The 15,154-nt window shown below is 44.1% G+C and overlaps 5 protein-coding genes across 5 annotated transcripts; 3 read left to right on the top strand and 2 right to left on the bottom strand.

Moving 5' to 3' along the window:
* Nucleotides 1-47: 47 nt before the first annotated feature.
* On the top strand, nucleotides 48-2,106 carry LOC119550020 (rab proteins geranylgeranyltransferase component A). Its single transcript, XM_037858444.1, has 3 exons — nucleotides 48-191; nucleotides 259-1,344; nucleotides 1,404-2,106. Exons 1-3 carry the CDS (start codon nucleotides 143-145, stop codon nucleotides 1,802-1,804), a joined length of 1,536 nt encoding a protein of 511 aa, XP_037714372.1. The 5' UTR covers nucleotides 48-142; the 3' UTR covers nucleotides 1,805-2,106.
* Nucleotides 2,107-2,265: 159 nt separating this feature from the next.
* Nucleotides 2,266-4,850, bottom strand: LOC119550019 (serine/threonine-protein kinase hippo). Its single transcript, XM_037858443.1, has 2 exons — nucleotides 3,443-4,850; nucleotides 2,266-3,384 (listed from the first exon to the last, which is right to left on the bottom strand). Exons 1-2 carry the CDS (start codon nucleotides 4,701-4,703, stop codon nucleotides 2,672-2,674), a joined length of 1,974 nt encoding a protein of 657 aa, XP_037714371.1. The 5' UTR covers nucleotides 4,704-4,850; the 3' UTR covers nucleotides 2,266-2,671.
* A 586-nt stretch (nucleotides 4,851-5,436) lies between these two features.
* LOC119551701 (parkin coregulated gene protein homolog) lies at nucleotides 5,437-8,525 on the top strand. Its single transcript, XM_037861174.1, has 5 exons — nucleotides 5,437-5,856; nucleotides 5,946-6,124; nucleotides 7,787-7,958; nucleotides 8,056-8,205; nucleotides 8,269-8,525. Exons 1-5 carry the CDS (start codon nucleotides 5,574-5,576, stop codon nucleotides 8,427-8,429), a joined length of 945 nt encoding a protein of 314 aa, XP_037717102.1. The 5' UTR covers nucleotides 5,437-5,573; the 3' UTR covers nucleotides 8,430-8,525.
* Nucleotides 8,522-9,546, bottom strand: LOC119551702. The gene is made up of 3 exons (XM_037861175.1): nucleotides 9,162-9,546; nucleotides 8,955-9,098; nucleotides 8,522-8,887 (listed from the first exon to the last, which is right to left on the bottom strand). Exons 1-3 carry the CDS (start codon nucleotides 9,280-9,282, stop codon nucleotides 8,772-8,774), a joined length of 381 nt encoding a protein of 126 aa, XP_037717103.1. The 5' UTR covers nucleotides 9,283-9,546; the 3' UTR covers nucleotides 8,522-8,771.
* A 1,867-nt stretch (nucleotides 9,547-11,413) lies between these two features.
* On the top strand, nucleotides 11,414-12,650 carry LOC119551712 (thioredoxin-related transmembrane protein 2 homolog). The gene has a single exon (XM_037861186.1). The coding sequence runs from the start codon at nucleotides 11,541-11,543 to the stop codon at nucleotides 12,354-12,356; it is 816 nt and encodes a 271-aa protein (XP_037717114.1). The 5' UTR covers nucleotides 11,414-11,540; the 3' UTR covers nucleotides 12,357-12,650.
* Nucleotides 12,651-15,154: the final 2,504 nt, after the last annotated feature.

Raw genomic sequence — 15,154 nt, 5'->3', positions numbered from 1 at the left:
CTGTTCTCAGCTGTTTATTGGCGACGTCATCGCTAGTTTCTCATCTCTAATCAGCTGTTTGATTAAATTCGCAGTAAATTCACAAAATACTTTATTTATCCCTATAAATTGTTAAACTAGTTGTAAGAATAAGACTAGAAATATGTCGGATGACCTGCCGGAGCAGTTTGACCTGGTGGTCATAGGCACAGGTAACAAACAAGCCATGCATATCACATTTTGCGCAATGGATGACTCATAGTGGGACGCCCTTTTCAGGTTTCACCGAATCCTGCATCGCCGCCGCGGCCAGCAGAGTGGGCAAAACGGTCCTCCACCTGGACAGCAATGAGTACTACGGGGATGTCTGGAGCTCCTTCAGCATGGACGCTCTATGTGCCCGTTTGGATCAGCAGCCCGAAGCCCATTCCACATTGCGAAATGCCAGTTACACCTGGCACACCACGGAACAAGAGCCAGAAACAGGCGAACCCACTTGGACCAAGGACTCAGTGCTGGCCAAATCGCGACGCTTTAGCCTGGACCTCTGCCCACGCATCCTCTATGCTGCCGGAGAGCTGGTGCAGCTGCTCATCAAGTCGAACATCTGCCGCTATGCTGAATTCCGAGCCGTGGACCATGTCTGCATGCGGCACAACGGCGAGATTGTCTCCGTGCCTTGCTCCCGCAGTGACGTCTTCAACACCAAAACACTGACCATCGTGGAGAAGCGGCTACTGATGAAGTTTCTCACCGCCTGCAACGATTATGGCGAGGACAAGTGCAACGAAGATTCCCTCGAGTTTCGGGGGCGAACCTTCCAAGAGTATCTACAAGCGCAGCGGGTGACCGAAAAGATAGCGTCGTGCGTGATGCAAGCCATTGCCATGTGTGGCCCCACCACCAGCTTCGAGGAGGGTATGCAGCGCACGCAACGATTTCTGGGCAGTCTGGGCCGCTATGGCAACACACCCTTCCTGTTTCCCATGTACGGTTGCGGGGAATTGCCGCAGTGCTTTTGCCGCTTGTGCGCTGTATATGGAGGCATTTACTGCCTGAAGCGAGCCGTTGATGACATTGCCTTGGACTCCAATTCGAATGATTTCCTGCTGAGCAGCGCAGGAAAAACTTTGCGGGCAAAGTATGTGGTCTCTGCCCCTGGCTATCCACCAGTATCAAAGGGCATTGAATTGAAGCCCCATATCTCTCGGGGCTTGTTCATATCGTCCAGTCCCTTGGGCAACGAGGAATTGAACAAGGGAGGTGGTGGCGTGAATCTTCTTCGACTGCTCGACGTTGATGGGGCACGGGAAGCCTTCTTAATTCAACTGTCGCATTACACTGGAGCCTGTCCCGAGGGTTTATGTAAGGAGCCACAGAAAAAACAACGTTAGAGTTATATTTAATAAATTACTTTTTCGCAGATACTTTCCACTTGACCACGCCGGCTTTGAGCGAGGATCCCGCGGCCGATCTTGCTTTATTTACCAGCCAACTATTCGATCACTCAAACGCACAAATCATATTTAGCTCATATTTCACAATTGCTGCCCAGTCTAATAAAAGTGCCGCTGCGGAGCACATTTACTACACAGATCCACCGACCTACGAGCTGGATTACGACGCGGCCATTGCCAATGCTCGGCACATATTTGGCCAACTTTTCGCAGATGCTGACTTTTTGCCACGTGCCCCAGATCCAGAGGAGATTGTCGTAGATGGTGAAGACCCCAGTGCCTTGAACGAACACAGTTTGCCCGAGGATTTGCGGGCACAGCTGCATGATATGCAGCAGGCCACTCAGGAAATGGATATACAAGACTAGATGTAATGGAAAATAAAATCAAATAAGTGACTTTCTTAGTATCCAAATATCTTATGATGGGAGCAGCAGACCTTTTTCTAAAAATTATTATGTCAAATTGCGAAACTTAATTGATCAAAGAAAATTTTAATCGATTGTATACAAATTTTGCTTCATATATTCCTATATATTTATTATTATGTAAATTATTTATAATTGCTAAAAGTACTAGGTATATATAAATGTTTATATGTGAGTGCTTCTGTGCATTTTGCTTTGAGAAATATACTTTCGAAAAATATGCATTCCAATGCGTATAAAAATGTTTCTTCTTTATAATTATTGCTTGACGGGTTGTTTTTTCGCACGAAGACAAAAATAAGGTTTACATCGAGATTAAGGTTAATAGTTAACAGGGAAGAACGAATAATAGTAGTCTTATAAATTAGGATAAGGCTTAGGCAGTTGATAATGCGGGCAGCTACAATAAACGCAATAGAAATTTTATTCGAACATATCAATATTAGAAGACAGATCAAAGGAAGCTAAAATATACGAAACCAAAACTAAAATGTGATGAAAACAAAACTGGAACAAACAGAACACATGTATTCGTGCTGGAAGATTCTGCCAACGACTCCTCTGACCACATTTCTTTCCTGTTTTCACTGCATTTTACAATAAAGCTTTTGTGTTTTCATTTCTTGTGATTGGTTGTAGACTTTTCCACCGGGTTGAATTTGCTCAATATATGAACCATTTCTTCAGGATACAGATGATGCGTCTGTAATTTTCAGCATTTATCTGCGAATTCAACCCAGCGCAGAAGCCCTTGAGTGAGTTGAAATTCAATTTTCAGTTGTCATGCGAAATTGTGAGTTGCTATACCTATATCTTAATCAGATTATTATTGATATTCTGCTGGCGTTTGCGCTTCGCATTCATGGCGTCAACAATTGGCTGCCGTTTGGCATTGTATTTCTTGTTCAGTTGCTCGATCTCCAGCTCCATCTCGTGATCGATGTTGCACAGCCGCTGGTTTAGATCGTCGAAGGTGAGGAACTTGAGGAACTCAAACTCACCCTCCACGTATGCATGCGATTGGGTATGCATATGCTGGTTCTGATATGCGGGCGGCGGTTGAGCTGGAGCCGCAGCCGCTGCCGGTATACCCTGCTGGCCCATTGGCGCAGCATTGCTGAGCAGCAGATTCTGCTGATTGTTAAGCGCAATGAGCTGTTCGTTCATCAGGGGATAGGCCATGAGAACTTGCTGCTGCTGCTGATGCTGCTGCAGCCCATACTGATTAATGGCGGAGATCTGCTGGAACTGCATTTCCATGTTGTGCTCCCAGTTGTTCAAATCGTTGGCACCGCTGGCCAGGTGCTGTTCTTCCTGATGCTGCTGCTGTTGTTGCTGCTGCTCGGCTGCCGGAGTGAAATACTCGGTGGCCGTGGACTTCTCATCGCCACGAGCATCTCCCGTGTTTTTCCGATCGAAGTGCTCCAGGAACTGCGGCCGGTAGCGATTGCGCGGCTTTTGATCGTCATTTTGCTTGGCTGTTGTGGAGTCATCCGAGTCCGAGTTGATTACCATTGTGCCTGTATAAAAGCCGATATTAAAACTATGCCTCTAAACCATCCAATATAATTTTCTAACCCAAATTTGACTCCAGTTCCACCATTGTGCCGCTGTCCACTGCCGGCACATCCAGAGGAGATGCTGCTGACGAGGCCGCTGCGCCTGTCGCCGTTGGACCCGCTGTCTTGGCCAGGTTCCTCAGGCCCCCCGGTCCCAAAGTGCCGTCATCCACTCCCTGCTCTGCATGCGCTATCATGGTGGCATCTGAGGCCGAGCTCTGTTGGTATTCACCGAACTTCTCCGGCACCAGCGTACCCGGATCTTCCATGAACGCGTTGTCCATCATGTTCTGAAGAATTCCGTTCTCCAAGGTGGCCAAACTCTTGGCCTGGCTGCTCGCAAACAGTCCGCCAGCGCTTCGGTTGGACCGTTGCTGCTCGCGAATGGCACAGGTCTCCTCCAGCATCATCTTCAGGATGGATCGGTGCTTGGCGTTGCGTATGAACTCATGCTCCAGCAGCTCGGTGGCCGTGGCCCGGTCGTCCGGCTCCTTAACCAGGCACTTGCTCACAAAGTCGATGAACTCAGTGCTCCAGCGATCGGGCTCGCGGAACGAGGGTGGTGGCTTCTGGGGAATCATGAAGATGGCTCGCATGGGATGAATGTCGCCATACGGCGGCTTTCCTTCGGCCATTTCCAAAGCGGTGATGCCCAGAGACCATATGTCGGCCACACAATCGTAGCCAATCTCCTCGATCACCTCGGGTGCCATCCAGAAGGGAGTACCTATGACTGTGTTCCTCTTGGCCATTGTGTCCGTGAGCTGACCGGCCACTCCGAAGTCGGCCAACTTGGCATAGCCCTCGGTATTGAGCAGGATGTTGGCCGCTTTAATGTCGCGGTGGATCTTGCGCCGCAGATGCAGATAGACCAGTCCCTTCAGCGTGTCCGACAGAACGGTGGCGATCTCGTCCTCCGTGAGCGTCTTCTTTCGCAGCCGCATAATGTCCGAGACGCTGCCCGCACCGCAGTACTCCATGCAGATCCACAGGTCATACTGCTTGAAGTAGGAGCCGTAGTAGCGCACCACATACGGTGAGTCGCACTGTTGCATAATGGATATCTCCTTGATGATCTCGTGCAGATCGGACTCCACGGGCACCAGCTTGATGGCCACGATGGAGCTGCTCTCCTTGTGCAGCGCCTTGTACACCGATCCGTAGCTGCCCTCGCCCAGCTTGTACATGATGTCAAAGACCTTCTCCGGCGGTTGCGCCAGCGACTCCTCCGACAGCTTCTTCAGCTCGCCGTTCGAGCTGGAGGACATGTTGCCCGCCATCGATCTGTTTCCCCCGGTTCCCGCTGGCCTTGATGTTGAGCGAAATTTTTAGATTTACCACGAAAACACACAGATAATTGTCTATTCACAGCGACATATCACACTTTTGTTCTTTATTCGCTCCCGGTCGCTAGCCAACACTGCTAGTTCTGGTCATTCACTTTACAACACGCCACCCGCGCAGACAGGTGCGGAGTTGCCAGACGAGAGCAGAGCACTGCGGAATGTAAACAAAGCACCAGTGCTGGAAAGCAGGGTCAGCTATTTATCGATAAGTCAAATAGCGCGCATTTTAAATTGAAGTAATTGGAGGCAGGACCTACTTGAGCCAGCATTGCAAAGTCCTGAATTGACACAACTTCAATTTAAATTTTTCTAGCTTAATTTGATTGGAAGGAAGAAACCTGGAGCTGATTTATAGTTTTAAATTGAGTGATTGAGAGCTGCCACATCAATTTGTCTTTATTAACCTGCGGACTTTGGTAAACCCTGAGGGGTTCGCTGACCTAAAACGCTTCATAAAAATTCTTTGGAAATCAACGAGGCTCGCAGATTATGAATTTGTACACAAACCAATGATAATACAAACAATGAGAGCAACATAACTGGCGCCTTAAAGGCTAACCGGCTTGGCATTATAATAAATGCGACTGGCAGAGAGCAACCAAACCGAGTAAGCGGCATTAGCTGTAGCTGTATCGGTTGGCTTATCGGTCACTAAGCCGCCCTAGCAACGTGCTCCATAGAAACGCCACGACACGACACCCACCAACAGCAACGCCAACACCAGCGGAGTGCCAGGCTAGAAAATTCCTTCGCTCGGCAGTTCGCTGTTTACACTACGTGGCTGCACATCGTCGTACTCCCAAAATGGCCATGGCCCAAACGGCACGCACCGCCACGGGAAGGCGTCCGACGCACGACTATCACACTCCGGCCATCTCGCTGAGACAGTCCCGCTCCAAGTCCGCCAATCCGGGGCAACTGCGTCCGCTTAGCGGCATCCATGGAGCGGCCGTCTCCTCCCGCCCACGCTATGTGCCGCCCTTTTCCATCCAGTCGCAGCAAAAGAACACCGTTGTCATCGACGGACCCATCCATGAGTCCGCCCCCAAGACAGCCAGTGCCAGGGCGCGGATCCCCAACCCGAAAAGTGCGTTTGTTGTTTGTTTGTTGGTGTCTCTGTTTGCTATTTGTTTTCCTAATGATATACATTCCCCATTTGCATGTACTGATTTGTAGTTCTCAGGCGGCAGCAGAAGTCCATCTCCACCTTCAACTTGGGTATGGGACTGAATGGTTCCGCCGCTGGAGGGGCTAATGATCCAGGGCGAGGAACCCTGTTTCGGATGTACTTCGACCGTGGCGACCTGCCCATCAAGATGGAGTACCTATGCGGAGGCGATAAAATTGGCTGGACGGTGAGTAAGGGAAAAGGTCTGGTGCACATAAAATATTCCATTACGGTATAGCTAATTTGATATTTATAACGTAAGGCACGATATTGCCAGGCATTATTTGGTCACACTTCAGTGTATTAACGATAATAAAGGCACCTCTTATGTGTTCATAACTCTTAACACTTAGGCCAGAAACCTCCAATAGATTTTTAATAGACTGAAGTGGAGCAGCTTTACATCTTTTAATATAAACAAAAGCTTCGGTAGATAAGGGACAGTCTTAAAAATTAGATCAGTAGTAATAATTTATATACAATAAACTTGTATAAATATATTTTAAGCCTGCGTAAGATTGTAGATCCTTTGCTATATGAAAATCTTTAATACAAATGCTCTTTACAGCATATTTAGAGGGAGTTATTTTGGACAGAAATCTATGACATCATATTGTGACTTCAATTTAAAGTTTTTAAAGTCTGCTTGTTACTTATTTATTTCCATACCAAAAATATTTTTGAACTAGAATTTTCCATGTGTCAGTTGCTATCCCCAGTTTGCGAACTTAAACTCCATCTATGCTAATGTGAGTCAATGTAAATCAAAACAAATTGCAGGACTGTCACTAAAAGGGGTAACCTTACTGCTCAGTGACCTAAAGGTGGGGCCCATATTTGAGTTTCGCTCGAATTTCGTACACCTGCGTGTCCAATTATTTCAAGTGTTGCAGCTAAAAGCAAAAACGAGTAAATAATATGCCATTTTCTATTTCCGGAGTTAGTAGAGCGCCGGTGACGGGCAAGCGATTTTGGGCGGAATGCGACTGCTGACATTCAAAACGTCGCACCGTCCAACTGTCAGTCAGTTTTTCGAAACCCCATTGCAATCGGAAAACAATAGGATCCACCCACCTTATATGTGTGACCCTTCTAGCTAGTTCAATGTCACAGACCTTGGGGAGTTTTTTCTTTTTACGGAGCCCACATATGCGGCGAATGTCTTTTAAGCGGTGCGTTTGTTTATCTAGGTCGGAATGCCGTCGTGACAGCTCGTGTGCATTCGAGTGATATGTGAGTGACACTACTTCATTTGCGTCACTGGGTCGAAGGTCGAAGACGGGGAACCCCACATGTGAGGTTCACGCAGCTGCGATGCCAGCGACGTCGCCGTGGACTTAATTATAAATCATTTTTAAAATTTATTTGCATAGTAGAGAAACAGAGAAGACTACATATATTGGCCTCCTATCCCTTTTTGATAAAGAGTATTGATCCTGATGTCCCGCATTTCCATACTACCGACAATCTATACTTAAAGCTTCCAGGATGAGTATTTCTGATAATAGGTCACGTGGGTAGTTTAAATTACCTGGGCTGTAAATTAGCGGTGACTGGACTTTAAAACAGCGACATTCGTTTTCACAAACAATGATTAGTCTAGACCTATATTATAAAGTCTGTAGGCAGGTACAGGTACATATTCGAATTGTTCGCTTTGTTCTAAAAATTTTCCATTGACAACGTAAACAAACAAAGAGCATCTTAATGGAAATCAGCTAGGGCCTAACCGGCATGGCGTGCAAATGTACACTTGCAAAACTTGCGCCACCGCCAGTACACGAACTCATTTGCGACTCGGAGCGCTCTATTCACCTTTGACCCCCACACCCTCTTTCCCCTTGAACAGGTGGACATCGAAAAGCTGGACTACAGCCTCTATTTGCCGCTCTTTTTCGACGGACTAGCGGAGACCAAACACCCATATAAGACGTATGCCCGCCAGGGGGTCACGGATTTACTGCTGGCCGGGGGCGAGAAGATACACCCGGTGATACCGCAATTAATATTGCCGCTGAAGAGTGAGTACCAGGGATTCGGCTGGCACGCAAATGCCTCGAACTTTTTCGGTCTAATTTGCACCTTGCGAATTTGAATCCGAAACCGCCCCCATTTCAGACGCATTGAGCACACGAAACCTGGAGGTAATGTGCACGACATTGAAGATAATCCAACAGCTGGTTATGTCCTCGGATTTGGTGGGACCCGCCCTGGTGCCCTTCTACAGACAGTTGCTGCCCATGTTTAATGCCTTTAAGGTGAAAAACTGTAGGTATTTCATCCTACTAAAGTTTGCCAATTCTTTAAGGGTATCCTTTTTCAATCTCAAAGTAAACTGCGGCGATGAGATCGACTATGCCCAGAAGAACAATCTAAACCTGGGGGATCTTATCGATGAGACGTTGCAAGTGCTGGAGCTGCACGGCGGAGAGGATGCCTTCATCAACATCAAGTACATGGTCCCGACCTACGAGTCCTGCTATTTAAATTAAACGACGCTTTATGGTTTTGTCCCTTTACATACAATATCATAAGTATTTATTGAAATTTACAAACATTACAGCATTAAATAGATATTTGTTACTGAAGTTTTTTAAGTGTTTTAATTGGTTACTTGAAGTGGATTGGTATACGATTTTAGTATCCATTTAAATATAATATCATAAGTATTACAGAAATAATTGATTACTTGAGATTATATAAAGTGTATGAGATTATAGTTTTGGGAGTATATATATGTATATATGTTGGGCCAACATCCTGGTGGGGATGCTGGCAGAGTGGGGGCACGACAGCTGGACCTTGAGGAAGCCATCGCGCCCACCTTTAGGTCTTCACTTGGTGGGGGCGTACTCGTTCTTCTTCACATTATGGGGGGAATAGCGATTATACAATCCCCAGATGGAGTTCATTAGCTTGTCGTTGTACTTGTTTGGGGAGTATTCGCGCTCTGGAAATATAAAAAAAACAATGAGTAAACGATCCATTGACCCAGTGAGGGGAGTTCAAGCACTTACGGGTTGAAGCGTTGCCGTTGTCAACGGAACTCTTATCGAAAGCAGCGGACCTCAGACGGGCAACAATCAGCTCCCGCTCGTTGAATTGCTCACGGATCTTGCAGGCGGCGAATGCACCTTGTGGAATGGCGGCCATCTTAGCTACTGCAGTTCAACATTTTCAAGGGTTAGTCATCAAAAGCCATATCTCTTGGGATCACCACTTACCACTGAAGGAAATAACGCTTAGAAAGGAGAAAAAGTCGAAGTTCTTAAGAGAGCTTCGGTTCCAGCACTCTGCGAAATGCTGATCGAGATTGATTATATTTTTGTTCTGCTGCAAAAGCATTCAAAGGCCAAACTCAAAGTCCGCGACAAATGGCTGTATTGGGAATATTTCGCAAATATCGAAATATATCCCAGAATGTTTTTGTTTTATTAATTTCAGCAAGGTTAAGCCAATTAAAAAGGGTTGTTTGTTTTTTTTTTTTGCACTATAGATCGGGAGGCATTTATTGCCAGTCGTTTTTTGCTCGGATTTACTCGTTAATCTGCGAAAGATTTCTCTGGTACTCGGAAATAGAACACTTAGCACAAGGGTTCGAAACTGAACTGAAGCTCCCGCCTAGGAGGGATTGCAATTTATAGACCGCGTGTTCAGATAGGGGCTTCGGGGTGATAAGCGGGGGACAGGAGATCAGGCTGCCTTGATAGCACGATTATGGAGCCGGCAATGGATCGCCATTTTGTTCTACTTATCAGCTGCAATTGTCGTTGTTTTGGTTTTGATTCTATACATTATACAGAGGCCTATTTGTTTCCAAGCTCTACGGGAAGTTTCTATGGGCTGGGAAGTAGATCTATTTGATATTGGGGCAGCTGTTTAACAACATCTCTGACAATCAGAGCCCTGGATCTCTAGACTATTTAACTGGGCCCAGCAAGATTAAGGGTTCTCCTTCCCATCTCGGTTGCTCTTGTACTTAAATAGTCAGTAATCTTTCGAGGCTGTATTCCAAACCAGATCAATCCGGCTCTCAACACACTTTAGAATTCAGTCAAACCTTTTCTGATTATAATATTATTAAAAACTGACCTAAGTGTATGTTGTTTATTTAAATTTTCAATTAATTTTTGTTTATAATTTTTGTTTATAATGATTTCATGTAGAGTTGTTTGTGGTTTTGCACCTTGGGTTAAAGTGATTAGTCATGATGTTCGAATTTCTAGGTTAAACAAATAGAATTTGTATTTATACCTGCTTGGTTTTATGATTTATTCTGTAACTAAATTGTTAGCTACATTTTATTATCAGACATATGAATAAATTGAAACAAAATGTACAATAAACATAACTAAACATGCTTGTTTGCTAAAAAAAATAGAAAATTTGTGTATGTCTTATACGATTAAATCATTTGGATGAGATGGTATTACAATTTAAACCATATCCCATAATGAAAAAATATTCCAGACAATATTACTATATTTAAAATCTATTCACAAGTCAAAGAAAGAAAAATATTATAGACAATATTACTATACTTAAAATCTATTCGCAAGTCATTGTTTTTTGCCAGTGTATTGAACACAGTACATGTATGCATTAATAAATAATCGCTATAAAACAAAGAAATGCCCACCAGTGAAACCAGTAAATAGGTGGGGGATCGATCCGATGGGGATCATGGGGATGACCCTCGTAAAACGGTCTCAATAAAATGATTAAAAATAAATCGTTTATTCCAGTGACGCGCAAAGTGTTTACTACAAAAAAAGAAATGGCGATAATGCTGTCAGTGCTCTGTGAAGTAGGTACACAATTCTCACAGTATTCACACAGTTTCAAACACATTTGATTTCGGAAATACAAAAAATTACCAACAAATAGGCCCGAAAAAAGTTGGATGATAAGGCGAATGATCGAAGCGACGAGCGTCTGAGATCACGTAGAGCCAGGTTTTTTCGATGATTATAATTTGGCTTGTGCGGCGATAACGAAGGTCCTCAATGACTTTTTACCTTTTTTTCCGTCAATGACTTTTGAAAAAAGCTGATGTAACAGTATCAGTTAATGAGTCGATCGATCCCCTTATCTTTTTGTGGCTATTTTTTTTGGCAAACCGGTTTCTGGTTTTGTTTTTCAATGATTTACTAAAATTAAATTTATTTAAACGCAACTATTTTAGCCGTAAAACCCGTTTTTAGATCTAAACATTTAGAATTACTCTAAACTTTTAACAAATATCCCTGTAGAAGGTATAACACATTTTCTATGCTCCGAGGTGCTAAGTAAAGAAATTAAGAACTGCTTAAACAAAAATTTGTATACGAGAAATTTCTTAAATCGAAGAGCGGTTCTGATAAAGATACATTTTGAATTTCGAATGGCGCCATATGGCTTTGCGCATTTTGCTACACTGGTGGTGGCAGCCCTTTTCTCCCATCAGGTGGCAACGCCATTGCCAGACACCGGAGCTGCGCTTTTCTAGTCAACGGCGAGGCTAAAATTAACAATTGGCTGTCAAAAGCAAGAAAAGAAAAACTCGGGAAATTGTTAATTAAAATCGTGACCCACATCAGCCCACTCAGCCCCCCGACTCAGCGATGACGTGGAAGAAGCAGCTGGCGCTGCTGGCCAAGCCCTACTATTGGGTAAACATCCTGCTGGCCATCTCGTACCTGCTGGCCAAGAAGACGCAGTTCATCTGCATTCGGCTCTTCAATCTCGCCGGAGAGGACGAGGCGTGCGATTTGGACAGTCGAGAGGTGGAGATCCTGTTCTTTCTGCTCATCGTGGTGATGATACGGTCGCGCAAAACGGGCAGCATCACCATGATCAACTACTTGGCCTCGTCCTTTCTCTACACGAAGGTAGCCAATGCCATTTTGTGGGCCTATGCGGATTTCCGCTACGGCCTGGGTTTTCTGCTGCTCTGCGTCCTGGTGGGCATGGTGCTGCCCGAGCCCTCGTACCGCGGACCCGAGCACATCACCTACTTCCGGAACGCACAGGTCTTCGAGGAGGAGCTGGCGCGGGACAAGCGTACCACCTGGCTGATCTGTTTCTACACTGTGTGGATTCCCAGCTGCGTGAACTTTGCCCCGGTCTTTGCTGAGCTCTCCGCCGAGTACAACACGGACCACCTGAAGTTCGGCAAGATTGACATTGGACGCTTCCCGGAAGTGGCCCAGAAGTACCGCATCTTGGACAGCTCATTCTCCCGGCAGTTGCCCACTGTGATCCTGTTCCAGCAGGGCAAGGAGACGGAGCGCAGACCCTGCTTCGATTCCAAAGGCAAGCTGCAGAAGTTCTTCTTCTCCAGCGACAATGTGCGAGCCACCTTCGGCCTCAACCAGCTCTACAAGGAGGCTGTGGAGCGACTGCCCGTTGCGCCCAAGGAGGCCAAGAAGGTCCAGTAGGCTCCGGCTGCCCCGCCCACCCACGCCATCTCATTTCTGCGCGCACGTGCTAATATCTGTTATTCGTTTAGTTCTTAGTTTATTTTAACTTATTGAGGCGCGGCTGTGACCTCAACTGCCACCGCCGGAGACACGTACAATTGCACCAATAATTGCATTCAATTCTAAACTCAAACGTGCCCTTGTCGCGTTGCTATTGTATAAATTATTAGTGTGGTCTTGCATTTGCTTATTTAATTTGTAGCTAATCATCAGGTACCAAATATATTTAAAAGTGTGAAATGAGTCAACGAAGTTACAGCTTGTTGTTATTCCCCTGCTGCGGTTGCTATTCTATTCAATTAACATCGCTCAAACGATAATTTCCGGTGCTTGTTTAAGAACAAGTAGATTTTAAGATGGAGCGAAGGGGCGTAAATTGAAAGAGTGTAGGAATCTGAGTACTCTCAAGATGTTTTGATTGCATGAACTAAAGCACAAGTGTAAAGTAAAGCATTCTTTCATAATGAAATGCGGGATAAAAATAATCGATTTAAATATTGTTAAGAAATTCCCAATTCAACAATATCCAAAAATGCTATGACATATTTATTGTACTTGCCTTTTAAAACAGGAACCCTTGTGAACGGCAATTGTTTGGGACAACACGACGTGAGAACCCATCCTCCCTGGTTTATAAAATATAAAACGGAATGGGCCTGTGCCCGTTGTTATTGCGAATGTGTTAAGCAAAATTGTATAACAATGGAAACGGCACAACAAAAATGTTTCCGGCGTGTTGCGTTTGGAAATGGGCGGCAGACATCGGCCATATAGACAGGCCATATAAACGTATATACACGTTCGTATGGGAGGACTCACCAGGCCAGACGCACAGCGAAACAAACGCAAATCCCTTTTATCCATTCAATATGCATACATACTCAGAGCGAAACGGTCGAATATAAATGCATAAATACAGGCGAGTGCACACCGCCCAACCACCCATCCATCCACCCACAACCAACCCACAGATGGGAGCAAGGCTTTTGTGGTTAATATTTGTATTTTTACTTTATTTTCAATGAAACGGCATGGAAATGGCCATTGCATAGTACGTGTATTGTATTGGGTATGGTAAATAATAATACGATTGTCTCACATGGCCGTTTTATTTGCGGAAAATTTAAATTCCCATTGGATGTGGGACAAGATTCTCACCGTGCCGAACCAATTATGGGTATGTCTGTTCCGGTCTTTGATCAAGGCTCCGCCGTTTCAGCTGTCGGTGCTCCCGTGGATCCCACCACCCACACCCTCACCAGTAATGACTTCCAAACGCTGTCACCCGCTTCTCACGGGCAAAATCCAATAAGCACTTGCTTCGCACCGACAACGAAACTCATTGTTGTCGCTATTTTCACGTTGATTTCCCTCATTGCTATTGCCAAACCAGTGCTGGCCACATTCAATTGATTTTGAGTGATTTTTTGGCCGATACCCTATAGCTATAGTTAAACAAGGGTGGTACTTAACCAGAAAACTATAAAAACAATCCTTAACAAAAATGTTTTAAAAGATTTTGAGAGTTCGCTACGTAAAAGTATCAATATCATTTATATGAAAATTAGCAGGTTAATGTAGCGCCTGTCCTTATAATAAACATGAGTATTAAATTGCACCTTTAAAACTGTGTAGGTCCTATAAAGAGTCGCTCACTTATTAACTTTTTGTTAGAGATTTCTAATAAATATTAAAATATTATATTAGTAATTGGTTAAATACGTTTCAAATTAGCAACATAGCTTCTGATGAAGTACACAAAAACCTTGCACATATCGAGAAATACTACAGGATCCTTCTTCAAATCAAATCCTGTCAAAAGGGTATTCAGAGTCCTATTGTATATATATATATAGATCTGTATCGTAACGTCTGCTTCGTTTCGTACTTTTTATTGCATTTTTATGTCAACACCAGCTGCCAGCATCTTAATATCGTTCGGTCGAAGTGCTGGATTGGGTTTTTGTATATTTCTGTCAATTGCTCACAATTAAATTAAAATTCAAGTCAAAGCCAGCCGCTGTTGAAGTCGCAACCACAGCCGCAAGGCAGGACAACTGAATTCAAGCTCAGGTGCTCGCCTTACTATGAAACGCTTGGTTTCCTACAAAGAGATTAAATAAATCAATTTCGTTTGAGGTATCCTTGAAGGATATATTGCCCAACAGCAACAGTAAAGCTATTTTTCTTAATCGAGGGATATACATATTTGTTATATTTATAGCTTTGGGTCCTTTTAATATGGCAGATATTTGTTATTCAAAATAATAAATTAAAGAAAACTTTATCTTAATGTTTTTCGATAAATAAAAGGGAAATTTAAAAGATTAAATTAATGATGTTCTTTTAAGAAGAGTGCTCAGCATTTTATTTCCCCGGTTGGTATTGATTGTCTTTAAATGATAACGAAGAATGTAAAATTGTAATCTGGGACCGTAAATAAGAGTTATTTAGGCGAAAGTATATGCATTTTTAATTTAAGCGTTTATATAGTTTTGTTTGTTTTTTAAACCTGCTGATGGTTGGATACTTTAAGGACAAGATAAAAAAGAGCGTTATATTTGACGTATAAAATCCAAACTTCCAGTAGGCATTTTTATATAAGAAATTTCTAGAAGGTCTTTTAAAGTAAGAATCTCAAAAATCTCAGCTTTTAATGTCTATCTATTTTTCTGTAGAGATTATATAAGACAACATAAAGATAAGCTATTGTACTTTGGGTTACTATTCTATCTACATACTAGCAAGTTGGGGAC

This window comes from Drosophila subpulchrella, chromosome 2R (assembly GCF_014743375.2).
Source record: "Drosophila subpulchrella strain 33 F10 #4 breed RU33 chromosome 2R, RU_Dsub_v1.1 Primary Assembly, whole genome shotgun sequence".
Classification (NCBI taxonomy): Eukaryota; Metazoa; Arthropoda; class Insecta; order Diptera; family Drosophilidae; genus Drosophila; species Drosophila subpulchrella.
This window is presented reverse-complemented; position numbering and strand designations above follow the sequence as displayed.

Bases quoted from the DNA above. Each gene is read 5' to 3' on its own strand.
- LOC119550020 (XM_037858444.1), top strand. From the start codon at position 143: ATGTCGGATGACCTGCCGGAGCAGTTTGACCTGGTGGTCATAGGCACA. The intron at 192-258 runs GTAACAAACAAG...CGCCCTTTTCAG, and splicing joins CCTGGTGGTCATAGGCACAG to GTTTCACCGAATCCTGCATC. The intron at 1,345-1,403 runs GTAAGGAGCCAC...ACTTTTTCGCAG, and splicing joins AGCCTGTCCCGAGGGTTTAT to ATACTTTCCACTTGACCACG.
- LOC119550019 (XM_037858443.1), bottom strand. From the start codon at position 4,703: ATGGCGGGCAACATGTCCTCCAGCTCGAACGGCGAGCTGAAGAAGCTG. The intron at 3,385-3,442 runs GTTAGAAAATTA...GCTTTTATACAG, and splicing joins GGAACTGGAGTCAAATTTGG to GCACAATGGTAATCAACTCG.
- LOC119551701 (XM_037861174.1), top strand. From the start codon at position 5,574: ATGGCCATGGCCCAAACGGCACGCACCGCCACGGGAAGGCGTCCGACG. The intron at 6,125-7,786 runs GTGAGTAAGGGA...CCCCTTGAACAG, and splicing joins GCGATAAAATTGGCTGGACG to GTGGACATCGAAAAGCTGGA. The intron at 8,206-8,268 runs GTAGGTATTTCA...TCAATCTCAAAG, and splicing joins TGCCTTTAAGGTGAAAAACT to TAAACTGCGGCGATGAGATC.
- LOC119551702 (XM_037861175.1), bottom strand. From the start codon at position 9,282: ATGCTTTTGCAGCAGAACAAAAATATAATCAATCTCGATCAGCATTTC. The intron at 9,099-9,161 runs GTAAGTGGTGAT...GTTGAACTGCAG, and splicing joins AAGCGTTATTTCCTTCAGTG to TAGCTAAGATGGCCGCCATT. The intron at 8,888-8,954 runs GTAAGTGCTTGA...TTATATTTCCAG, and splicing joins CAACGGCAACGCTTCAACCC to AGCGCGAATACTCCCCAAAC.
- LOC119551712 (XM_037861186.1), top strand. From the start codon at position 11,541: ATGACGTGGAAGAAGCAGCTGGCGCTGCTGGCCAAGCCCTACTATTGG.